This window comes from Apium graveolens, chromosome 8 (assembly GCF_009905375.1).
Source record: "Apium graveolens cultivar Ventura chromosome 8, ASM990537v1, whole genome shotgun sequence".
Classification (NCBI taxonomy): domain Eukaryota; kingdom Viridiplantae; phylum Streptophyta; class Magnoliopsida; order Apiales; family Apiaceae; genus Apium; species Apium graveolens.
Window position 1 is genome coordinate 127,966,613 of NC_133654.1, and position 26,268 is coordinate 127,992,880.

The following is a 26,268-nucleotide window of genomic DNA, read 5'->3' on the forward strand; positions in this document are numbered from 1 at the left end:
AAAAACGTGCCAAAAAGTGATATAGAGAATTTAATGGGACAGATGGAGTACAATTTAATGAAAACTTTCTTTGTCAAAAAAGAGCCAGATTTACTAGTTTCTATAAAAAAGGAATTAAATATAAATGTCATCTAAAATTATTGAAAATCCCCGAAAAAAAGAAACGCAGTAAATGAATGTGGATGTTAAGTTTAGGAGAACGAGAGAGAGTTAAAACTTAAAAAGTGATGGGGGGGGGGGGGGGCATAAACACACGCGCGGGCACGGTTGGCGTAACAGAGTCGGTGAAACTGAAATGTGAGTTAAAAAGAGTAGCGCAGCAGTGTACGTGTTTGTACAACAGTGAACCCTAGTATCGTTTTGTAGCCTCCCTAGCTACCCTTGACATTTGTTTTGGTGGGTTATGGTAATGGCAGAAGATGAAGTTTCCCCTCCCAAGGATGAATTGATTAGCACCACCACTCCCAAGTCTCCCTGGAAGAACAACCATTCTCCCTCCTCCTCCTCCTCCTCCTCCTCCTCCTCTGCTGATTCTAATTCGTGGCCTGCTCTTTCTCATTCTCCTTCTCCTCCGCTTTCTGTTAGTATTTCCGATTCACCTTAATTACCACTTGTTTGTTTTCAATTCCTTGTCCTTCGCATTTACCAATTTTATTATATTATTTTATTAGGTTCTACAATCTCACTCCTTAAACTTATTGTAATCCACTTGATTCCTGGTAATACCTATTCTAGTTTCCCGAATCACAGATCAATTTTCTTTTTTTTATATACTACATGACACTGAACAAAACAACATCCTGTGCTCACCCGAGCCTAAACCCATTTTTGCTTTTATACTTCTTCAAAATGTTGCTCTGCAAATTTTTTCTGTAGAGTTTAATTTATACAATGTAAGTCGCTGAAAATTTAATTTCACAGAATAAACCCCAACCGTTTTCATTGTTTTCAGCCTCTTTTTCTTTTGTGAAAATTGCGCTTATTCCAAAGTCAACTTAAGCATAGTCCGGGATTTGTTTTCTATAATCCCAATTACTTTTAACAAGATGTTATTGGTAACTGAGTCTTTTTTAACATGGAAAGATTAGATACATTTAATTTTAGGTAATACTCTAAACTTCATGTATTTATTGTTGATTACTATTTTTACTTCCCATGTTATTAAGCACTTTGTTGCTGCTTCTGACAATAATTCCTAAGTTGAACAGTGAAAAGCTAGACTATGAGTTATCAGAAGGTAGTATCAGATGTTTTTAAAAGGCTTAGCTTGAACACACACTGTATTTGTAAAATATAACTCTCTTCCTTTAGGAATTCCATCAGTAAATATTATGCAGGTGGAATAAAATTCGAGCAACTAATTTGGGATATATAGATATTGATACCAGAATCTGGAAGATAAAGCAAAAATAGAAAAAAGAAGTGAAAGGAAAGGAATAGGTTCAAGAAGTAAATATTGTGATCTCACATCTTCTTCTACCAATTCAAAAATAATAATGTACTACTACTAATAATAATAGTGGAACGGTATTGCTCTATTGATGTTTAAGACAGCCATCTACTAGCTACAAAAAATTGAACTAAGTAGTCAAATTTTCCTCAGCACCTATATCAAAAATAGCTAAATAACTACTAGTCCAATATATCCATCTTACATTATTGTACTCAAGTTATACAGTACTGTATATGTCTACGATATTGGTACATGTGATTTTGTATTTTTGGACGTCTAGCAGGTTTAACATAAAGTTTTTGATTAGAAGCACATATGGTGAACAATTATTAATATTGGAATATTATTTGTTAAATAGAAACATATCAGTTGTGATATTCTTGGTTTTCAGGTGTCAACTGAACTCCAAAAATTGAATGGACAAGCAAATTCTAATCCTTCTCATAAACATTCATCATTTCGCCACCAGAAGTCAGGCCCTAAGCGGAACCCAAATATCGCTGGCTCTTTTCAGGTACCATTGCCCTCTCTTCAACAGGGTGCTACACCATTGTTCCAAACTGCGGTACCTCCATCACATGTCCCGATGGCTGGATATGCCTACCAGCCATTGCCAGGATCCTTTCCAAGTATCGAGGTCCCTATGCAAGCTTTTGTTCATCCTGCATATGGTAGCATGCCTCCAGCTTGGGGTGAAACTAGTGCATATGTTGCTGATTTTTCGATTAGACGACCAAATTTGCATGAACCTAGTAGCCATCTGAATCCTGGATGGAATAATCAACAATCATATGGTTCCAATAAGTATATCCTTGGGCAACAAGGTGTTGGACCTAGGGCCTTTGTGAGGCCTCCATTCATTGGACCAGCCCCGGGCTTCATCAATGGACCTATATATCCTGGTATGTTTGTATCATTATATTTCTGTTCTTGGTATACAATAATATTCTTTGGGGGCACTGTTACTGCAAATATGGTATATTTCATACATGTGCTGTCCAATGTTTCTTCTAACTATTATGTTTGATATCGATTAGCTAGAAGATATTTTAGATGGAGGTTTTCCAACTTTTTATTTTTACATCAGTTTCCGTGTCTTTGTAATTATTATGCCTTAACTGGTATATGGACTTATGGAATAGCCATTCTATTTGTTTTTTAACATATAAATTAGTCTGTAAAACTTGACTTATTCTCTATAAATGCCTCCACTTGAGCCTTTACTGGTGTTAAATAATTTGTGGTAATTGTTCCTATCTGGTCAGGTGCACCTGGACCTATGTACTATCTTCCTGCTGCACAGCCAGGGTCTATTAGGATGCCTCAGCCACCCTTTTTTGTTGCGCACCCTAAATCAGCGGCTTCTGCAGTTTCACCAATTTCACCAGAGTCTGATTCTTTACGATCTAGTATTACAAAGCAGATTGAGTACTATTTCAGGTGAGTTGTCTTGAGCAAACTATTTTTTCACTAGTTGATCTTTTCTCTTGCAAGAAAGGAAAAAGATTGGTTTCTTATTAAACTCATGATACAGTTTTAGCAGCTTTCAGCATTGTTGTACAATTTAGTGGACAGGTGAGTTTTAATCATCTAGATTATGTTCGTGTCTGTAGCCTTACCTGCAAAGACTGATCCATTGAAGTGTAGAGCATGTTCTCGAGTCTCTTTTAACAGGAAAAAATTGCTATACTCTTATAAGCAACTAAACATTTCTAACATTAGCTGTAACATGACCATTTTTTGTATTTTTGTCTTTTTGCAGTGATGAAAACCTTCAAACCGATAACTATTTACTTTCTTTGATGGATGCCCAGGGCTGGGTTCCAATATCTAAAATCGCTGATTTCAAAAGGGTTTGTTTCACTAAAACATCCATTCTATTATTTATATTTAGAAAATTGATATGATCATAAATTGTCAATGTTAAATTATTTTCTGATGAAGAAAATTTATCTTTTCTGATTTTGTTTTTGTGTAAAACTTTAATATCAGGTCAAAAGAATGAGCACAGATATACAATTTATTCTTAATGCATTGCAGAATTCAAGTGCTGTGGAAGTACAGGTTACATCACTCTACTTCAATTTCCCTACTCCAGTATTGTCATTTGTGTAACATAAATAACTGTTGTCTTTTTTTTTTCTTCTCATCTGGCTGCACCAAATTCTTTACTTATCTGTGGAGAAAGGAGTGACCTTACAATAGGATCATGGGAAGATGCATTCACCGAACTTATATCCTGTTTTTTAATGTTTTAAATTGAATATATTTTATCATTTAAAAACAATACCCAAGACTTTTTTAGAAGGTGGTTTAAATGACCACAGGCCTAGATCACCTCAAATTGGTCACATAAATCATCCACCATTGGCTTCTTTTGAATAAGGTGACGGTTCACAATTATTACCTTATTTCTTGATTCAAAGCCTAAACCTGCAAAAGCGGCGCACTAAGAACAACTCCCAAAATTGCCAAAAGAAGTACCAACTCCATGTGGCATGACACTCTCGTTGGCACTCCATTGGATGCTGATGGATGCCAAAGAGGGGTAAAAGGATGCCAACTTTTGGCATCCCATTAAGTAGGGTGGCAACTTTTTTTTGATGGGCAATCGTTAGTAAACCAGTAGTTGTTTAAAGATTTATATTACGTGGGGCAATCGTGAGTAAAGCAGTAATTTTTATCGAGTTATTATTAACATTTTTGGCACATATTTACATGATATAAATATTTTATTAAACTTGTTTGTATTATAATCTTACATTATGTATTGTATATACAATAATATGTATATGATAATATATTCTTATTATTTTTGTTATAATAATTTTATTTCAGTAATTATAAATTTGAACACTTGTTCCATTTAAATAGTCTAAAAATATAAAAATATTATATAATATGATAACTAAAAATATAAAAATATAATATGTGAAAAATTGGGACTTTTATAGGGTTTCCAAAAGGATTCCAACTATTGAAGTAATTTCTAGAAAAAAGGGTGTCAAAATTGATTATATGAAAGAGAAGATAAAAAATATAATTTTTGGTGATGTATCAAAGGGTGCGAACCATCGGAGATGCTCTAATAGGTTATTAGGTTTACAGCACACATGAACAAGTCACCTTGCATTATTATTTCGCAACTCTTGTCTGTAGGGGTAGCCTTAACTATTCATATAAAATTAGGGAAACACTTGATATGTATGTTAATGTATTCCATTCAATTTTGGTAAACAGTACTTGTGTGATTTGTTATTGGTGTATTGGGCTCTATATAAAGGAACAGGTAATCCCAATATCACCTTAAACTTTTAAAGTCCCTGTTACAAGTAGTATAAGATTAGACCGACGTAACCTGTACCTGCAAATAAGACCCATTAAACTTAATCGATGTTTCTTATTCGTACAGATAAAAACTAACAACTTAAGTAATACTGTAATATGGCAAATGGTTTAATTTGATTTGCTCAATGAAGTGGTCGACCACATCAATATCTATAGTGAGTACTTTTTTTTGGTTGAATAATAAATGGATCATTGTAGTGTAAAATTCTCTACTGTGTAGATAAAATGAAACTTTAAGTTATGATATAGATGTCTTAATTACTTTAATGCATTAACAATACGCTTCTTCCTTAATATATTTTGATATTAGTGCTAATATGATGCTTAAGCATCTATGGTTAAGCTTTGAAGTGAACATAGCTCGCTCTCATTATGAACATCTCCACATCATACCTTTATCACTATCAATTCATTTGACTAAAAAGTTCATGCTAAATATTTTATTATCTCATAGGAGGTGTTACAGAAATTAATTGCATTGCCATTTGCCATGATGTAGCTAATAGCTAATATTTCAATGACACAACATATGTTAGGTTTATGTGCTTTGTTTAAATTTTGATGTTATAACAATAAAAACATAAGGGATTATAATATTAGATACAAGTCTTTGATTATACTTATCCAAGAGAGCTGCAAGTGACATTATATACTCCATCCACTGTAATAATGAGAGAAAACTCCTGAGTTTAATGTTAAAAATGACTTGTTTGAAATGTAAATTTTTGCACCCAAATTTACTCTTAATGATGTATGCATTCAGTTAGAAGTATATCTCATGTTGCATTTTAAAATATTTTGCATAGGTATTATTAACAATAAAAAAGGATTATAAATTTATTTTGTGGAAATGTATTAGGTTGGCCATTTAAAAGTCATAACAGATCATCTAATTTACATTGGTCTGTGCGAATTCTTGAAGCCCTGTGTATGTTCCTGCAAGGATTTTTATCTTTTCTATAAATGAAAGTGCTAAATCTCCGCAAACACCTAGAACTTACTTAATCGTCATGATCGGCTATCAAAGCATATTTAAGCCTGTGGAAATGTGCAAGGCTGTTACTAAACAGTAAACACTGTCATGTTTTGGCATCTATAGGATTTTTTGTTAATACTTTTGAAGTAATAGTTTTAGTATTTAGTCTGTTCTCTAATAATCTTATCCTTGTTTTAAATTTAGAATGAGAAAGTCAGACGTCGTGATGAGTGGTCAAAGTGGGTTCCAGCTTCAGCAGGCAAAAATGTAGCAACAAGTACACAGGAACATATGAAGAAGGTTGTTGGTGATACAAAGAACAATGAGTTCAGTGAAGTATTGGAAGTGAAAACAAACGAAGTTTCTCATAGTAAATCTGTGAGCCAAAATAGCTCTTTGGGACTCCCAAAATCAGACATAGATAAAACAAAACAAGTTGTTAGTAATGTGGAGAACGAAAGGAGGAAGGCTGTTGTTCGAACTGAAGGAACTAGTAAAGGAACTCGTGGACAACAGATCCAGTCAAATTCCAACTCATCTGTCAAGTTTCCACATAATGTACATAATTCTGATTCAGTTGGAGTTCCTCTAAAACATCAAAGTTCAAATGGTGATGAAAGTGAAAGCACAAATGTGCAAGATGATAATACTGCACGAATTCGAGAAAGACCGTGTAATGATTTTTCAGGCACATTCATGTTTGATGAAGATATAGAACTTGAGTTTATAGAGACAAAGGATCAGATTTCTTCTTTACCTAAAAGGTACATGCCATCCACACATACCTTATTATTCTACATCTGGAGTAGTGTCGTCATATTTTCTAGTATGTTTGCTCAATGTTATTTCATGTCAGTAAGGTTGTGTGGTTTATGTGTTCCCAACTTCCAACTCTTTCATCACTTTATAATAATGTGTTATTGATTGTGTGGCACAAATCTAATTTAATCTTTGATAGGTTATACAGGGTTGGTTCAAAAATGAACTGAAGTTGGCCTACAGATTAGTGTTTCAAAATCTTTTTCTTATATGATGAATGTTAATATTTTTAGAAAACATATATTGTTGGTATCGTACTGAATCATATAATAATGTATCATTAGCTAAATTTTATGTTCGGTTTCCATTAATGAATATGGTTAGTATTAGTAAATTTTCAAATTTAAATATCTAGCTTGCAAGTTTGTAGTGTGTGTCGTTATCTGGGTTCCTAGCTGCACTTTAAGTTGTATGTAGAGTCTAATATTAATTTAAAACCTCTTATTTACTTTTTCCTTGCTTAGGGAAGCATGTTTGTAAAAAATATTGCCGCTAGTCTGCCGCAGCATAGTTTACTACTTCCATTGCTATGCTGTTAATGGACTTCAGTACTAAAGTGAAATGCTTCGTGATAGAGGCAACAAATGGATGAATTCTCTTTTAACAAAAACTACTAGCATTTATTTATGCAATAATTAATTGTGATGTTTCCAACATACTCTAATCTTCATTATTTGGCATTTGGTAGTTTATTTTTTTAGTTTCACTTTTTTTATCTGTTACTCTCTCTTAGTGCTTTTCCCCCTAGGTAATTATTACTGTTGCTACTGTAAAGTCAATATATTTTACCTCAAGCTTGGATGTTGAAATATACTTCTCGAGTCAATCTTACGCATTTCTATGAAGATGCTAACTTTTAAGTTCCTGAGAACATTGATATTGGAGTAAAGTTGTCTCTAAAATTTCTTGCAAGTGTCACAAATTTTATTGGAATCCGGTAGTGCAAGTAGAAAGGCACTAAATTTTAATGGGTATCAAACTGTAGAAACAAACTTACTAGAGCAGCGTACTCTAATATGTTTCTGACTGAGAAACTATCCAACGGATATCAATTTTTTTTAACATAGATTCTTCACTGGAAGGAAAAAATTGGAACTGAAAATAAGTAGATGCAAAACATCACACCTGTAAATGTTTTTAGAGCTTTTGATACTAAGACCCGTGAGCCTTGGACTTCTACGGGTAAAGGTTTTTTTGTTGCTTTTGCATAATCATACTTGTGTGAGCTACTTCTTGTACAGTTTGTATTCATCAATTAATTTTAGCAGGACCTCCGACACTTAACTGGATCACATCTGCAGTCTTTTATGGAGGCAGTATGAAATTATTTTAGTTTTAGGTACTAGAAAACTAGGATCACAATCCGGAATTTTAAATTGGCTCAAATTTTTAAGTTTAGGATTGAAATTTTGACGAGCAGAATTTTAGGAGTATAAATAATTAAAACTTTTTGTCAAATCTAGTCTCGAAAAATTCCTCGTCACTTAATATGACATCAGAGTCATCTCTGGTCGAAAGACTCACAACAGAATCTTTTGGGCAGATGAGGAAAATGTGTCACAGTAAATAAAGCAGCATACTCGATACGTGATGATCTGCTAAGACCATGACATTGCTCCAGCCAAACAATTACCTTTTTCTTTCCAAGAAGAAATTTTATGCTATCCTGTTATATTCTTCTACAATCTGTAATACTGATGCAAATAAATCTGGGCGTGAAGGCAGTGCAATAATGACTAATATGGCTCGTGTTGAGGCTATGATTTCTAAGAAGCATTTCAATGATTGTAGTGATAGTCTGATAGACAACAAATGCTTTACTTTCTCTTTTTTTACTTTCTTAAGGGTTTTCATTATGCTTCGGGGTAAGTTGTTTTTCCTTTCAATTAAAGAGATTATAATCACATGTGTCAGATGTAGGTAGTTAGTAGGCTAAAGATGCTACTTTTAGGGTTGTCTTACTATTGTTCGTTGAATGGCTTTGGTAGTATGGTGAAATGGTTGTTTATGATGGTAGAAGATGTACAGCAGCTAGGGCCAAAAGTGGGGTGGATGTGTGGCAACAATGCTGTTGTAGGGGGATGGATGTGTGGCAACAATGCTGTTGTAGGGGGTGAGGGAATATAGAAGGATTCACAAACTAGGCTCTGAAGTTAAGCCTATAAACTAGGCCAATGAAATGAGATGTTAAGTCTCCTTAGATACAGGTGTATATGAATATACCTTTAACATTTTGCTTGATCTACGTTATCCGAACTAGAAACATGGATGCATGTCTAAGTGTCAGACTCAGCAATATTTTTATATCTTTTCATGTTTTTGGCCAAAATATAGATTTGAGTGTCCGTACCGATGTGTGAGTTTCGAGTGTCCAAAAAGGTGGGAATAGGAGTCAGCGGAACACGCTGTGCAGCTAAAGATTTCAAACTATATTCAAGTAATATCATTTGTTAGTAAATATATGCGCTTCTGTGTGTTTTTAAATATTTAATAAAATTAAATGTATTAAAATACTTTTAAATAATATAAATCATAAGAGTGTTTAGTCATTTCTTTGCATTATCATTATCTATGAAAGGGCAGGGAAATAAATCAAGGGAAAAGGTTTTGAGACAATTCTAGTGGAAAAATACAATTAACGAATATACTTGGAAACTGAATATTTCTCCATGCGATGCACGATTGTTTTTATCATTATATTTTATAAATGATAATTTTAATTATCTGTTATTTAGCGTGTTCAAAGTTACATTAGACAGTATTAATTAATTGTAGGATCAGGTTAGCAGGTTCTATTAATGTCTGCACTTTAGTTTGTGTTGTGCATATGTTTGGAAGAATTAATATTTGAAGTTGCTAACTGATTGTATCTTATTTGTATTAGATCTCAGGGGACCTATGATGAAGATGATGATATGATTGTCAATGATCAGGCTGTTGAGAGACTTGTAATTGTAACTCAGGTAAGGTGTGGAGCAGCAGAGCTGAACTTTATAACAAATATATGGAAAGTATGTGTGTGTCTAACAGTAGAAGTGTCTTTATATGATTGTGTAGATATGTGTTTGATTATTCTATTTATAAACTTTCCTCATATTAATATTCTAGAAAGGACCACTACAGACACCGTGGCTTCTTCTCAAAAGAAGATGGAAATTTTTCTTTTTGAACAGGAAGCGACTCTTTTCCTTTTTTTTTTTTGAAAATCTATCACACTTCTCGACTAGTTTATATGCTTTATAATATTAACAACTGTCAAATTCATATTAGAATTTGTAACATTTTTGTGGCCTAATATTACAATGTCCCAAAATCTGGGTTACAATTTGTAATTTGTTATCTTTGTTCGAGTCGCACTTCAGGAATTAAAGTTTAGTGGTGCTAGCAATTATAATACAGTAGCAGGGAATTCTAATCTTTACGATGTTAATTACATATCTGCTGTAAAGTCATCTGCTTTGCTGTCCCTCACTTCTTTGCCTTCCAAATTGTGGATATCCTAATAACGTCTAACTCTGATACTTGCAGTACAACCCAGTTGTCCATTTTGCAGATTAATGTTTACCAAGGTCATGAATTGCTAAAATATCTGTATTCTATATTTTTATTGAATTGTGTTGTCCATGAAGGTATTTCAAATTTTGCAGATGCCGAAGCTCTTCTCTCTTTTTCATGAGCCACGCTGATTGGATACTGTTACTATTATTCGGTTTTAATTGGTTTAGGATTTGTTTGACAATTGATTATGTTTTTCATATTATGTAGTGAAACTATGTTGATGATGTAAAATATAATTGAATCCATTGATAGGCGAAGATGTTTCTCTCTTTATACATTGTTTTTTTGTAGTATAGTATTTGCCAAAAATCACTGTGTAATTCCTTGATTTCGAAATATAAATCCTAGTTCATCTATCCAATCCCATCTTTGTATTCAGTGGTTCATATTATTTTTAACAAGGTTCTAGGAGATTTTTTATTTCAAACATGATGATGAATATTTTTGTTTTTCAGAATAACCGAATGTGCGAAGAACCCAAAACTGGCATAAAGGAATCGGAAAATATATCAGTAGAGCTTGCTTCTGCGATAAATGATGGCCTCTACTTCTATGAGCAGGTGGACAGAATTAATTTTCATGTTGTTTTTTTAACTTTACTCAAAATTTTGAGGTTTTCATTTTTTGTGCTCTATATAACTATTAGGAACTGAGGGCTGAACGGTCTAATCGTAGAGGTAATAGTGCAAGTAATGATTCTAAGCTTGGAAATTTGAAGTCCACCACTAGTCCTGCAACACGATTGGTAGCTTCTGATATTCTTGTGGAGGGCAATGGGTGTGAAATGCCGGGAAATGCAAATTCTCGAAGGAAACAAAATCGAGGCTTTTCCAAGAAGCAGTCCGCTCACAAACAACGGCTATTCTCAAGCAGTTTTAGAAATCACGGTAGTTCTCGTACTTCTGCTGGTCTCATATCAGAAAGTCCACCGAGTAATTCAGTTGGCTTTTTCTTTGGTTCTACTCCACCAGAAAATTACAGGCGAGTTAATAATGTTCAACCGATTGTCTATTTTTATCATATTGCATTAGTTTATAGTCGTGTTTGATATGGAGGAATACAGGAAATAATGAATTAACGAACTAAAAATTAAGTACTCACTTGGGTTATGTCTAAAATAAATTTTACAGCCTGAGATCTTCAAAGTTGAGTACTGCATCGCAAGGAAACGTTTCTGGTAGTAGTCCACCTGTGGGATCCATGCCAAAGTCATTTCCGCCTTTTCAGCATCCAAGCCATCAGCTTCTAGAAGAAAATGGTTTTAAGCAGCAAAAGTAGGTTTTCATTTCTCAAATTTTGATTTTGCATCTGTCTCTATGACTGCCTTATTCTATCTATATATTGGCTAATCATGGTCTTTTAAATGGCTAACTAAGTGTTTCGTCTAAATAGATATATGAAGTATCAGAAGCGGTGCCTCAATGATAGAAAGAAGTCAGGTGTTGGTTGCAGTGAGGTATGTGAATCTCTAACTAGCAGGATTAATTTTTATTACATCTTTTGTCACCATATTTAGGAATGATGTCAATACAATCTCACAGAAGGGTAAACTTTAATCTCAATTTATAGTTATTGTATAACAATTATTATTACAGTCATTTCAATAAAAAACCAGACACGGTTAATCAAGCTAGGTTTGTAATAAGAAGATATCTCTTTGTATCTACTAACAAAAGAATAACAATTAACTTATGTATGTGTTTTCATTCATGAAATACACAAGTCAGCTGTGCTGCTTAATTTCTGAAACTAGAGTTTGCATTGGAATCAATTTCGGAAAACCAAAAAGCAGTTAATATTTTTTCCTCTATATCAAGCAACATTAGTCCTTTTGCTATAGGTGTTTCATCTCTTATATGAGGGGAGATCAGTAGCGTTGCTAGGATTAGAAGGAAGGCCTGAAATGCGCTGCACAATATCTTTGTTCTGATCATTCGCTTAAAAGAAAATATATTTCAGGAACATGTAATACCTGACATCGAATATACAAATAGCTCCAACCTCCATGTTTAAAATTCTCTTCAATTGACATTTTCATTGCAGCTGCACAAAAATGTATCAGTAATATATAAATAACTTATTAAAATTTGACCTGATTTTATCAGTTGCTGCCACTTATTATTTGTTCGAATGATATTGATATTCCATTTTGAGATTATCAACATGTCTGTTGATGTTAATTTACCAAAGAAATTTATTATTAAGTTAGGTATTGCAATGTTAGTTCCCCCTTTTATGTCAGTTTTACTGCAATCCTTCTTATTATGTTTTAAGAGAGTATAGTTATGAGTTAGGCTATAAAAGAGACCGGAACCTATAGATATAAAGATTAGGGTCTGAACCGTCCAACTACTTAAATTTTAGGCTTAAGAGATACAATTTTGACAGTTAGGCTGTGTCCACTTGACATGAACGGAATGAAGGAGGAATAAAATGCATATTGGAACGGAATGAAGGGGGAATGGAATAAAACATGAATCCATCCATTTATTTGTTAAATTCAATTGGATTGGAATAAAAAAAATTCCTAACATTTTAATTTTATTGAACTTAACTTTTGAGTATGTTCAATCTCTATTGGAATTTTGAAGTGGAGTTAAAGTTTTTTTTTTAAATTTGAAGAATTTTGGATGGTGGAGATGTGTAATAATATTTACGTGTGTGTTAGAGAGGGGGAGGGGGAGGGGGAGGGGAAAGGGGGAGAGAGAGAAGACGAGAGTGGAGGGGGAGGGAGAGAGAGATGCTTAAATTTGATATTAAAATTCAGAGAGAGTTTCTTGTAAAAGAAAATTAGAAAAAATATGGCATGATATGTTTGAAAGGAATTAGTTTATCCCACATGTTTATGATGGAATGAAATAGAATTCAACAGTTCTGATGGAATGGGTCCGGGAATGGTTCATTCCATTCCACCGTTCCAACCAAAAAATATGATTTTTCATTCACAGAATCGCCATTCAATTCGGGCCGAAATCCATTCCATTCCGTTCACACAACCTTGGGTTCTACGTGTTTATGCATGTAACATAAGAATTTAAATGGTTATTTACGCTATAAAGTATAGCAAGTCCATCTTATCTTAAATTAATTATATCTGTTCAAGTTTGGTTGGAATCTGGGCCATCCTTCTCGTCATGGAGAAAGAGATCACTTTTCCTATAAAAGTTTTAAACTTTAAGAGTGGGCTCGTTTATTAAGTTCTTTAGTGATCAATGTATTTCTTTCTCATCCATAAACGTACTCTCCGCTTCGGCAGACTTTCCAGCTTTGAACCTGGTGGCTTGCCTGTCCTATGTAGGCTATATATGTACAATATGAGAAGTCAAATAGGGCTGCAGCCTACCCACCCTCATCCTATGGTGGCTCTGCCTGGGTATGTGGGGTCTGCCTGGGTATATGTCAATATAATCATCATTCCTGTGAATTATAGGTGTTATTTACTAGGTGATTAGTATGTATATAACTGTTATTTATTAGCCGTAAATCTTTGACTTGTACCAGCTGTATTAGGCTTGATATAGGCTGATATTATGGGATATGATAGGCAGATTTAATGGGATCTGCCGGCTGATTTCCAGGCAGATTTAATGGGATCTGCCGGCTGATTTCCAGGCAGATTTAATGGGATCTGCCGGCTGATTTGTAGCTGTAATTAGCTCTGTTGTACCTATAAATACAGGAGCTTGTTGTATAACCTTTTTCATTGAAAGAAATAAGCATTTTCACACATTTTTGTCATGGTATCAGAGCTGATTATTTAAAATCTGCTTCTGCACTTCTTGTCCTACTTCATAATCAGTGTTTTTTTTAGTCTGACCTTCTTGGAATTCATCTCTTGGTTCTTTTTTCTTCTCGAATCATGTCATTGGAGCAATCTAACAACTTTCTTGTTCGTTTTAATGGGAAAAACTTCTCTGCTTGGTCTTTCCAATTTGAAATTCTTGTCAAGGGAAAAGAATTATGGGGCTACGTTGATGGAACGGTTTCTGCACCCGACACCAAAGAAGAGGAACTTGCGAAATGGAAGGTTAAGGATGCTCAAATTATGTCTTGGATTCTTGGGAGTATGGAACCCTCCATGATTCTCAATCTTAGGCCTTACAAGACTTCTAAAGATATGTGGGGTTACTTGAAGAAAGTTTACAACCAAAGCAACGCTGCCCGGCATTTTCAACTAGAGCTTGAGTTGGGACAACTCAGTCAAGGAAGCTTGACGATTCAAGAGTTTTATTCTTTTTAGAATTTATGGAATGAATACACTGATATTGTGTATGAGAGTGTTCCTGCTGAAGGACTGACTGCTGTCCAAAATGTACATGAGACGAGCAAATGTGATCAATTCTTAATGAAACTACGGGGAGATTTTGAACCAGTGAGGTCCAACCTAATGAATAGAAATCCAGTTCCTTCAATTGATACTTGCATAGGTGAGATTTTTCGGGAAGAACAACGACTCGTGACACAAACTTTCATCGATCAGAAGTACAAAACTCTTCTCCAATTCCTGTTGCATATGCTGCCTAAGAAAAGCATAGAGGTGGAAGAGATATGAGTAATGTCCAATGCTACAGTTGCAAAGGATTTGGATATGTTGCTACTAATTGCACTAAGAAGTTCTGCAATTATTGCAAGAAAGCAGGGCACATCATTAAAGATTGTCCAATCCGGCCACCAAGGAAGTCTGAAACTGCCTACAATGTCTCAGTTGGATCCTCAAATGCTTCTAACTTTGGTCAGTCCTCTGTTACTCTTGAAATGATCCAACAGATGATAGTTAATGCATTTTCAACTTTAGGAATTTCAGGTAACAAAAATTCTGCTCATAAGCCTTGGTATTTTGATTCCGCTGCTTCAAATCACATGACTAGCACAACAGTACCCCTAAATAATGTTCAAAAGTATAAAGGGGATCTTCATATTCAAACCGCTGATGGTAACTCTTTACCTATAACTGCTGTTGGTGATATTTCATCCTCTCTGAATACAGTTTTTGTGTCCCCAAAGTTGTCTACTAATCTTATATCTGTTGGCCAGTTAGTTGATAACAATTGTACGGTTCAGTTTTCAAATTCTGGTTGTTTTGTGCAGGATCAAGTGTCAGGGAAGATGATCGCAAAGGGGCCTAAAGTGGGACGTCTCTTTCCTCTACTCCCATCACCTTCTCTAGTGTCAAAATATGTCTCTTGTAATGCCGCTGATTGTAATAATCAAGTGTGGCATAAACGGCTAGGACATCCAAATTCTCATGTTCTTAGTATCTTACTTAAATCTGGTTTGCTCGGGAATAAAGCTTTGAATTCTTCGAATAAAGACAATATTCATTGTGCATCTTGCAAACTTGGTAAAAGCAAAACACTTCCCTTTCCATTACATAAATCTCACCACCAAAAGCTGATGTATGGGGTATTTCACCAGTAATATCTCGTGAACATTACAAGTATTTTGTAACTTTCATTGACGATTTCTCTCGTTATACTTGGGTATATTTTCTTCGATACAAAAGCGAGGTCTTTAATGCATTTAAAACTTTCCATGATTTAATCGAAACACAGTTTTCTGCAAAAATTAGAATTTTTCAATCTGATTCGGGTGGTGAATATACATCAAACGAATTTCAATCATTCCTTCAAAATCATGGAATCATATCACAACGATCTTGTCCATCAACTCCACAACAAAATTGTGTGGCTGAGAGAAAGAATCGTCATCTTCTTGATGTCGTTTGAACTCTCCTCATTGAGTCTTGTGTTCCCCTCAATTTTGGTGTGAAGCTCTGTCCCCTGCTGTTTATTTGATAAACAGATTACCGTCTCCCATCTTAAAGAATGAATCTCCCTACCTTCGTTTATATAAAGATGAACTAGATTATTCTAATCTTCATATTTTTGGATGTGTTTGTTTTGTTCATCTTCAGCCACATGAAAGGAATAAACTTACTGCACAATCCGTCAAGTGTGCTTTCTTAGGATACGGTGGCACCCAAAAAGGTTTTCTTTGCTATGATCCTAATACCCGTCGAATTCGTGTGTCTAGAAATGTAATTTTCTTTGAAAATCAGCCATTTTTTAGCACACAAATGACTTCTCAGCTCCCATCAATAACTATATTGCCTCATTTTCCCGAGCCATCAACCCCAACACAAAGATTTAAACCCGGTCATGTTTACAATAGACGCACGTCTCCCACTACGGCTCCTACGACTCTTTCGGACGCACTTGATCCTGTTACTTCCAATGATCCACCTCCTGTTCGGAGAAGCTCTAGAAATTCAAAACCTCCCGAAAGGTATGGTTTTACAAATCCAGTAGCCATGTCCAGTACTTTCTCCCATCTCTATTCCCACTTGTTATAAACAGGCAATGGAACGTGAGTGTTGGCAACAAGCAATGGAGATAAAACTTCAAGCTCTTGCAGAAAATCATACTTGGGACATTGTTTCCTTGCCTCCAAATGTCAAGCCAATCGGTAGTAAGTGGGTTTATAGTGTGAAATTGAAGTCTGATGACTCACTAGATCGATACAAAGATCGATTGGTTGCACTTGGAAATAAACAAGAATATGGTATCAACTATGGCTCACTAGATCGATACAAAGCTCGATTAGTCTGATATCCATGTCATACCATGTGGAAGTTTTATGTAAGTTTTATTTGGAGATATCCATGTCATACCATCAGATGGATGTCAAAAATACTTTCTTAAATGGGGATCTTAAAGAGGAAATTTACATAAAACTTCCACATGGTATGACATGGATATCTCCAAATAAAGTTTGCAGGTTAAGGCGCACTTTGTATGGGTTGAGACAGTCCCCGAGAGAATGGTTTGATAAGTTTCGTAGTACTCTCATCAACTTCTCTTTTACACAAAGCCAATATTATCCATCTCTCTTCTTTCATAAGACACCAGTAGGTATGGTCTTTCTTCTAGTCTATGTAGATGATATAATCATCACGGGTAGTGACAGTGTCCTCATATCAAAACTCAAAAATATGTTGCATCGTACGTTTCAAATGAAGGATCTTGGGGATCTTAAATATTTTTTTGGGTCTAGAAGTTCATTCTCGAGATCGAGGTGTATACTTAAATCAACATAAATATGTCAAAGATCTTATTGAGTTGGATGGTTTAAAGGAGGCTACTGCTGTTGATACACCAATGGAAGTGAATGTTAAATATCAAAAAGATGAAGGGGAGCTTTTGTCTAATCCTTATTTATATAGACAATTGGTTGGTAGCCTTATCTATCTAACTATTACCAGGCCTGATATCTCATATGCTGTCCATATAGTTAGCAGATTTATGCAATCACCTCGACATCTTCATCTTGTTGCAGTGAAGCGTATCATTCGTTATTTAATTGGGTCACCTACACGTGGTCTATTTTTTCCAAAAAATTCCGATCTTCAGTTGCAAGCATATAGTAATGTTGATTGGGCTGGATGTCCGGATACTAGAAGATCTACAACTGCATGATGTACTTTCCTCGGAGATGCCTTGATCTCTTGGAAGTGTAAAAAGCAAGATCATGTCTCAAAATCTTCCACTGAGGCTGAATATAGAGCCATGTCCGCAGCTTGTTCAGAAATTGTATGGTTACGTGGACTTCTTTCTGAGCTTGGAGCTTCTCAAATTAATCCTACTCCACTCCATGCTGATAATAAAAGTGCCATTCAGATCGCTTCCGACCCAGTATATCATGAACGAACGAAACACATCAAAGTTGATTGCCATTATATTAGAGATGCATTTACTCGTGGTGTTATTGAACTTCCTCATGTTGGTACTAATCTTCAAACAGCTGATGTATTCACAAAAGTTTTGACGCATCAACGGCACAAGTTTCTTAGTGGCAAATTGATGCTGCTAGATTTACCAGCATCAATTTGAGGGAGGGTGTCGATATAATCATCATTCCTGTGAATTATAGGTGTTATTTACTAGGTGATTAGTATGTATATAACTGTTATTTATTAGCTGTAAATCTTTGACTTGTACCAGCTGTATTAGGCTTGATATAAGCTGATATTATGGGATATGATAGGCAGATTATAGGGGATTTTGTAGGCTGATTTCCAGGCAGATTTAGTGGGATCTGCCGGCTGATTTGTAGCTCTAATTAGCTCTGTTGTACCTATAAATACAGGAGCTTGTTGTATAACCTTTTTCATCGAAAGAAATAAGCATTTTCACACATCTTTGTCAGTATGACATTCCATTTTTTTACATTGGATAGATATTGTCTTTGATGTTTGTCATTTCTGGCAATATCAATATGGCTGACATCGACAACTTTATGAATTCTATTTCTCTTAGACACCTGTGATAGAGTATGAAATGGTCTCTAATCATGCGCTACAAATATGCTATGGTACTGCATTTTTAAACTGTAACATAGTTAAACCATGACCTAGGCGATTGACTGAGCCTGCATAATGATCTTTTCTAGTCAGTAAGGCAAGCCCGACTCCTTGTGCAGCATAACTTGTTGGCTGCTCTGTTTAAGCATAGGAAGTAACTAAATGACTAATGGAGTAAAAGATGTAATAAGGTTGTTATCTAATTTGACGATAACCACTGTTTTATTATGTTACTGATTGATTCTTTTTAGAACAAAATTCAATCAATATGAAATCTGTCCATTTCTTTTGTACTATTTTGAGGAAAACTAGAGTTTTCTGAGATCATAAAAATCATTGGAAGACAGTTGGGCATTTTCTTGTGGAGATGAATCTATTGTAGTAACTTGTAAACTCAAGGTTCTCAAGTTCCCCCCCCCCCCAAAATAAAAGAAAAAAAGGAAAAAAAGAACCAAGTATTGGGGTTGTGTTGGTTTATTTGGTAGAAGGTAATATGATCTTCGTAGCTGTATATATGAGCGGTGAATATCTCGTCATTATTGTTAATTTTACTCTTATTATCTATTAGCCGCTTTCTTTGGTTTTAATTACAGTTTCTTCCTTCCTATGAAAATTTTCTTTATCAACTGAACATGAAAAGTGATGTTACATGTGTTACGATTTATGTTTGCCTTGGCTGCAGTGTAGAATGAGATTTTTTTCCGATAATAATCTAATACAGAATATCATATACTTGTGCTTGTGCATACATGCCTCCACCGAGACTAGAACCCTTTACCTTTTATTACCAAGAGGAGCTTACAGTGGGAGTTATATGATGTCAAATATCCCGTCTTAGACTTGCATGGGAGGAATTCATATTTGATTGTATTGCAAGACAAAACCTAATTGTTTCCATTGATAATATTAAAATAAGAATATTATGTGTCAACTTTCCTGTTTAAATAAGCAGTTCAAGTTAATCTCTATTTCTTTAATTTAGAATTAAAAGTGTGATATACAAACTCTTGGAATGAGGATTACTCTTTACTCCAATTATAATATATGTGTTGCTGCACTTTGCCATACAAACTCTGTTGTCAGTAGGAAATTCTGAAATCGTGAATGATTCACGATGGCATTATCGAGTACACTTGGGAAAAAAGAATCGTTTCTAATAGATGATGAAAAGTGAAAGATACTAAAGTCTTTAATATACTGCACTTCATGGACAAGCTTGATATGAGAATGATTAGATTTGACTTGAATTTGTATTTTTTGTGTCCTCGCATGCAGGAAATGAATACATTATACAGATTTTGGTCATATTTTCTTCGAGATATGTTCGTCCCATCTATGTATAACGAATTCCGCAAATTGGCATTAGAAGATGCGGCAGCTGATTATTTTTATGGAATAGAGTGCCTATTTCGGTTCTATAGGTATGTATCCAATAAAATTTAGATATTTACCTTTATTAAATTTCATATATGACTTGGTGAGGGTTATTTGCTTATTAAAAGTACCCCCTCTGGAAAAACTGTACATACCTGTGCCATTGTAAATAACTGTCTTTAGGACATAAGGCTTACTACTCTTACATCATTATTGTTATTGATTTCTTTTAGCTAATCAGAGATCATTATTCAAACATTTTAAAATTTTAATATCTGACTTGTTTCTTTATGCAGTTATGGTTTGGAGAAAGAATTTAGAGAGGATCTGTACGCCGAGTTTGAAAAATTGACGCTTGACTTTTACAATAAGGGGAATCTTTATGGCCTCGAGAAATACTGGTAATTTCTACCCTCTCTCTTTTTGTTTTTCTATGAAAATGGCTTATTATGTCTATAAACGTTTATGGCCGGGATGGTGTTATTCGGATTCTTCAAAGCAAAGCACAGAAAAATTAAACTATATTATTTTCCTTGTGCACTCTGAAGAAATTTAATAAGCTTCCTGTGAGAAGCAAAGAAAAATTTCACAGCGACATAATGACATGAATTTGTTACTGCACAAGTAATAGGTGTAACACTAATTCAAAGTTCAGACTTTACAGTGCCTAAGAGAATGTGCTATGTGGTAGGATGCAGTGGTATTGTCTAATTCCTAATTATTGAGGTGAGGATTTCTATCATCAGACTTGTATAATCTCCAGCATTGGCACTTTCTTGTTGCCGTGTATTGGCAACTAGTCTACATGATTTTTATGAAAAATTTAGGTCCATCCATATTATCTATGGTTATAAAGGGGGAGTTGGGGATTGTAGTTGCTCCTCGAGTTCCTCCTTTTTTTGAAATTTTAGTAATTTGTGCGCCCTGCTTGAAATAATTTGTGGAATGAATATTTTTAATTTAAAATATTTGAAGTTACTAATTTAAATTTAATTAAATATATTAATTTTATTATTATTTTAATATATTTTTGGTTCATAAATTTATTTTGGTATCAAACATTTACATTTTGATTGCTTAAATAAAAATTAAAATAGTAGAATTAAAGTTTATTTCTATACCCCTCCCTCATACCCACCTCCCCCCTTGGGTATGAAAAACCCAAGTAATGGGTATCAATTTTTTTTTCCTAAACCAAACACCATGTATAGGGTTGGAATGACCTAAACCCATAACTGATTAGAATTTGTCGAACCAGAGGACCCCTAAAAAGCACTAAGAACATGAAACATGATTTTAGACTAAAACTTAGGACTTCAAGCTTGAACTCATCATTGTAATCAGATGTGTATTACTGCTATATCAGTGAGAAAACAGTCGATTCTTCCATAAGGCAACAAAATAAAAGGAAAGCAGCGCTACAGAACTTGGAAATTATATGGTCATTAAACTTATGACCGGGTGGGTATAAAATTATCAAAATTAGACAGGACTTTCAATTGCTGCGTCCATTGTCAAAAATTCAGATTCTGCGATATTGAGTTTTCTTCTTCATTTGCTTGGGCTTTGTTCCCGATTATTAACCCATTAAACATTTACTTTCCCCTCTAGTATGCTGTGTAACAATATGTCTTCTTGAGCATGTGCATTTCCCATTAATTTATTTATACAATGTTTGTTTCTAGAGAAGATCGAGATTGTAGCTTAGGAATATCTGAAAAAATTTGGTTGTGTGCTCAAAGGAACGACTATTTAGTATGCACTAAAATCCAATAACGGGGAAATTGTCTACTACATGCCGCTTCTTGTACTTTTGTTTTTTATAATGATCTTTCCGCCATCTTCCTAATCTATATATTTTACAAGTTTACGTGACTAGATTTTAGCAGGGTTCTCTACTTCTCTATTAACTTTATAATTTTAAATGATCTATTAAATAAGCATTGTGAGTAGAGAATTTTGGCATGTACTGGAATATATAATGTTCCCGTTATAAATAATAATTTGTATTATAAATTTGGATTTGCTTTTTCATGCTCAATATAAATGAAGTAATCAAAATGACGATGCAGTTGCTGATATCCTAAGTGATTTTCACATTCAAATATTTGTGTTTCTTTACACTCAACTTTGTGTTTCTATTCTATCTTTCATCAGTTCCAAGCACAAACTAAGACTTTTTCATTATAGTTTTTATTCATAGTAAAAGAAAAATACATTTTCCGCAATTAACTTGTTTGGGATAAGTAAGAAGCATCGTGTATCCTAGTTAATGCTTAATTATAATGTAAAACCACTTATTTTTAGAATCATCGATTGTCTAGTAATATGGTTAATCAAGAAACTTTATCACCTTATCTTTGATTTAAATTTCTAATTAGGCACGGTCCTCTAATCCTCATGGTAGCTCTTGAAGCAGATCAGACAGAACAGAACCGATATTTTTAAACTATGATTACCCCCCCCCCCCCTCTTCCTGTGTTTCATAGGCATCTTGATTAATGCTTTTTTATTTGTGACAGGGCTTTTCACCATTACCGTAGGACAAATGACCAAAAAGCATTAAAAAAACATCCGGAGTTGGATAGGTTGCTTAAAGAAGAGTACCGTAGCTTAAAAGATTTCAACCGTCTGAAAGAGAAAATAAATGTGGTGAAAAGAGATGGTCAGTAGCTTGCAAGGGGCTATCTATTTCTTTAGCTTCTTTGGCTGATGCCTTCCCTCTTTGAAATGGAGAGTGATGTATTAAGCAGCGCCTATTTTCTTTGTGTAAATTTAAGAAAGGTGTTTAAATATTTGATCCACCCAATTTTCCGAAGTCCTAGCTGGTAACTTTCTCTTGGTGTAACTTAAATTTAGCATTCCGGTATTTTGTTTGCGGAGTTACTGCCATCTGCTGGCACACTAGAGGCATCTCCTTTCCGGATTGTAACTTGTATATATCAATTTTTTTGTTCTTTGGTCAGGAAAGCACAGAAATAGGTAAGAAATAGAGGAAACTAGTGGGTGGGAGAGGAGAACAAAAAAACATTTAAATTTTGCAGCTTCAAGAAACTTGACTTGTAAATTTGAGTAATTGTTTTTTTTTTCTTCTTTGAACCATGCACAAATATTTGTTTTGTGGCAAGAATTGGCAGTTTAATATAGCAACAATGCTATTTATACACCTGTTATGTTGGGGAGAGGGCGAGAGAGAGCTGTGACAATTTCAAAGTTGAGTGTGTTACGGATACAAAATGAATCATCACCTGATGATGATAATATTACTCATCCGGATCATCTCCAATCACTAAATTTTACTAATACAGAATCTATTATTTGTTAGCTTCAAGCCATTCAAGAATTCCTTTTTCTGATTCAGTGAGATCCTTTTTCTCCTTGAGCGCCCCCTCTGAAAATCCAAAGTAATCTTTGTAGTTGCGTTTGTAGTAACTGTCTAATCTCTGCAGTGCAACATCCCCCCACATTTTAACAACACAGTATACTTGACTTTAATTCTATCTTTAAAATTTATACAACAACATCAAGTATACCGATTCAATCTACGAAAGTAATTTTGATATTAAAATGTTCCTTTTTCTTTAATTTTAATCCAACCTTTCTTAGTTATTTACTTCAAAATTTAACAATTGTTTATTTAGTCTATCAAACCCACAATCAAGTAAAAGTTAATTTAATTTTAGTAATATAATAAAAATGTGAACTAAAACGTCGCAAAATACTTATATATACTTAATAGTATAAAATGATATTTAACATGAGTATTGTTAGGGACCCAAAATTGGGTAAAAAATTGTTTAAAAATGATGTGACATTGACGATGTGTCGTTTTAGGTCATTTTTAATTGGTAATTATTAATATGAATGCATGAGATCTATCTTATTAGCTATCTAATAACCAATCACAGCATGTGACGTGAAATTTTAAAACCATTTTGAAAATTAATTTTGGGTAAGCAGCGTTTCTTATTTAAGATATCAACGCAAACTGGAGCGCCAACCATTTACCTCCTAGCATTTGACATTTAACGGATAAAAACAATGCGTCTCTCCCGGAGGAATAGCACTCAAAAATCCGAACTTATGCTTTAATTTACCCCCCCCCCCCCAATTTTACATGCAAGAATTTTCTACTACGTTTTAACTAATTAAATAATATTAGTATAACCAAAAAAAATTACAAGACGGGTGGCACATATTATGACTTTTATAAAAGCAAAAGGGGTAGTAGATAAATGTTTATGGACACAATCTTTTATTCTTAACTCTTGGAGGACATTTGTTAAATTTGAATGAGTATTTTCTCGATAATTAAAATTCTGAATGGTATTCAATTGTTTGATAAATAACTAATTGATTTTTTCTGAACATTAATATGTAATTGTTTTTTTCATAATAAATATTATTTATTACCTTTCTCATAAACACAATATTAAATAGTTTTTGTGACTTCAATATAAAAAAGTTTCAATGATAATATTATATATTATTTCTTGTACACTCAATAATTATATTTTTTTAATTTTGTAATAAATTATGTCACGCCCGTCTTTTAGACCTTTTTCAATTAATTTTTGATAAATGATCAAACTATATAATAAAAATAGCATCTCACAAAGTTACTAAATATTATTTATATAATTTCAATATATAGTTTTAAATGAGATTTGTACATGAAAAAATGAAAATAATATATAGACATATTCAAAGAAATAATTAATAAATTACAACATTAATAAATTCATTGTATTTTATTTAAACCTTGTAAAAGAATGGAAAAATATGAATGCACTAGATAATAGAGGTGATGGTTCAATGAAATTTTGTAGCCTGTGTGTTCATAATAATTTTGGTCTCATCAAACAATCTTAACGAGCCTATTCATATAGCTCATCCAGTTCATTTAGTATCATTCATGTGTTAACAAATGAGCAGTTGGTATGTAGTAATAAAGTGCATGAATTCAAAATTTACCTCCTTGTCATATTTGCCTTTGTTCTCTTGTGATTTCTTCAAGTATTCTGTAGTGAGAAACAAGAGTGAGTTTTAATTAAGTTGCTTCAATTGCATGAGCGTACATATGACTTTAGCTGAGGGACAAATGCAGTAACCATAAAAAGCTAAGGGACAAAAAAGAAACATAGAAGTGAGAAATGTACTTTGAAGAAGCTCAGTTCTGGAGTCTGCAGCAGCTAAGAATAGTGTAGAAAGGAGTATGCGTCTCCTGGGTAAATCAGGGACACTACTAGCTCTACCTGAGTAGTTATTGTTGTTGTCGTCGTCGTCGTCTTGTTTGTTGTTAACAACTTTAACAATGGATGACACTATCCTCGTTAGTGTAGCTGATATTGCCATCCCCTCCCTCCCTCTTCCCTTCTAATTTACTTAACTACTGCCCCCCCCTATCATATTTATCTAACAAATGTTTATGCAATTTTTTCCACCACTTGTTTATTTGTCTTCTTCCCCTCCTTTTTTTCCTTATCTATTTCGTAGCATGTACAAATCAAGATAGAGTCCTGCAATCTGCCCCTTCCTTTATGAATGATTTTCGAACTCAGTTGTACATTTTACTTGTCATCTATATAGCCAATAAACAATTCTAGACAAATCTTTTTATTAAAATAAAATATTTGTTGATACAAGAAATATATTTAGTTTGTATTAAGACTCGTTAATAACCGTTTCCGAATACGTCATCAATTATCTATAAAATTGTTGAGTTTGATCTAATAGCCCACCAAATTGAGCCCGGTGCAAGGCAATGAAAAGATATTATTGCAACGGAAATTAAATTTTACAAGACACATACCTGGAAATTACTTGTTTCCAAAACAATATGATATGAACTAAACCTAATTGAAACTGAAATACACAACCTTAAATCGAATAGAACTACGTGGACTTCATCCCTTATTTTTTATCCCTATAAATAAGGGCACGCAAGCATATTGAAGCATATTGAGAGGGATCCAAAAATTATTATTGATTAACCTACTCTTAATAGTAGTCCCCAAAATCCAAAAGCCGTAATTGTATTTATTTATTTGAATATGTATTCTTATTATTTCTATCCGAATACCCGAATACAAATTCAATCTTGAAACTTAGTACTTGACGAAAATCAGTTTTAAAATTTGGCGCTGTATGTGGGAATCTTATAGAGAAAAGAGAAGACGATTTATCTCAGTTAAAGCAGCCACCGATATATCGTCATGTTTATACCTACAATCCATTCACTAACTTAATCATCGATCTAACATTATGGATGCAAGAAGTATCATCATGACAATAAGAGACATATCTAACACTCAAAAGTAGAGTGAAAATAAAAATATTAGGATCAGACGCTTGGAACAAGAAATCAATCATGTGTATGGA

At 33.9% G+C, this 26,268-nt stretch overlaps 2 protein-coding genes across 3 annotated transcripts; one reads left to right on the forward strand and one right to left on the reverse strand.

Annotated features, from left to right (window-relative positions):
- Window positions 1–253: 253 nt before the first annotated feature.
- On the forward strand, window positions 254–22,845 carry LOC141678497 (la-related protein 1A). 2 transcript variants are annotated; one of them, XM_074484834.1, is made up of 14 exons: window positions 254–580; window positions 1,845–2,355; window positions 2,719–2,893; window positions 3,216–3,306; window positions 3,446–3,517; window positions 5,982–6,541; window positions 9,481–9,559; window positions 10,610–10,714; window positions 10,801–11,135; window positions 11,285–11,428; window positions 11,547–11,610; window positions 19,789–19,934; window positions 20,184–20,288; window positions 22,410–22,845. In XM_074484834.1, the coding sequence occupies exons 1-14, from the start codon at window positions 404–406 to the stop codon at window positions 22,558–22,560; spliced, it is 2,715 nt and encodes a 904-aa protein (XP_074340935.1). In that variant the 5' UTR covers window positions 254–403; the 3' UTR covers window positions 22,561–22,845. The 2 variants fall into 2 exon arrangements, with proteins under 2 accessions (XP_074340935.1, XP_074340936.1); XM_074484835.1 differs by lacking the exon at window positions 254–580 and adding an exon at window positions 630–1,104.
- A 344-nt stretch (window positions 22,846–23,189) lies between these two features.
- Window positions 23,190–25,287, reverse strand: LOC141678498 (uncharacterized). The gene is made up of 3 exons (XM_074484836.1): window positions 25,047–25,287; window positions 24,862–24,908; window positions 23,190–23,330 (listed from the first exon to the last, which is right to left on the reverse strand). The coding sequence occupies exons 1-3, from the start codon at window positions 25,240–25,242 to the stop codon at window positions 23,202–23,204; spliced, it is 372 nt and encodes a 123-aa protein (XP_074340937.1). The 5' UTR covers window positions 25,243–25,287; the 3' UTR covers window positions 23,190–23,201.
- Window positions 25,288–26,268: the final 981 nt, after the last annotated feature.

Excerpts from the sequence above, each read along its gene's own strand:
- LOC141678497 (XM_074484834.1), top strand. The coding sequence starts at position 404 with ATGGTAATGGCAGAAGATGAAGTTTCCCCTCCCAAGGATGAATTGATT. Across the intron at positions 581-1,844 it reads CTCCTTCTCCTCCGCTTTCT|GTGTCAACTGAACTCCAAAA; the intron begins GTTAGTATTTCC and ends CTTGGTTTTCAG. Across the intron at positions 3,307-3,445 it reads AAATCGCTGATTTCAAAAGG|GTCAAAAGAATGAGCACAGA; the intron begins GTTTGTTTCACT and ends CTTTAATATCAG.
- LOC141678498 (XM_074484836.1), bottom strand. The coding sequence starts at position 25,242 with ATGGCAATATCAGCTACACTAACGAGGATAGTGTCATCCATTGTTAAA. Across the intron at positions 24,909-25,046 it reads CAGAACTGAGCTTCTTCAAA|AATACTTGAAGAAATCACAA; the intron begins GTACATTTCTCA and ends TTCTCACTACAG. Across the intron at positions 23,331-24,861 it reads AAGGCAAATATGACAAGGAG|AGATTAGACAGTTACTACAA; the intron begins GTAAATTTTGAA and ends GTTGCACTGCAG.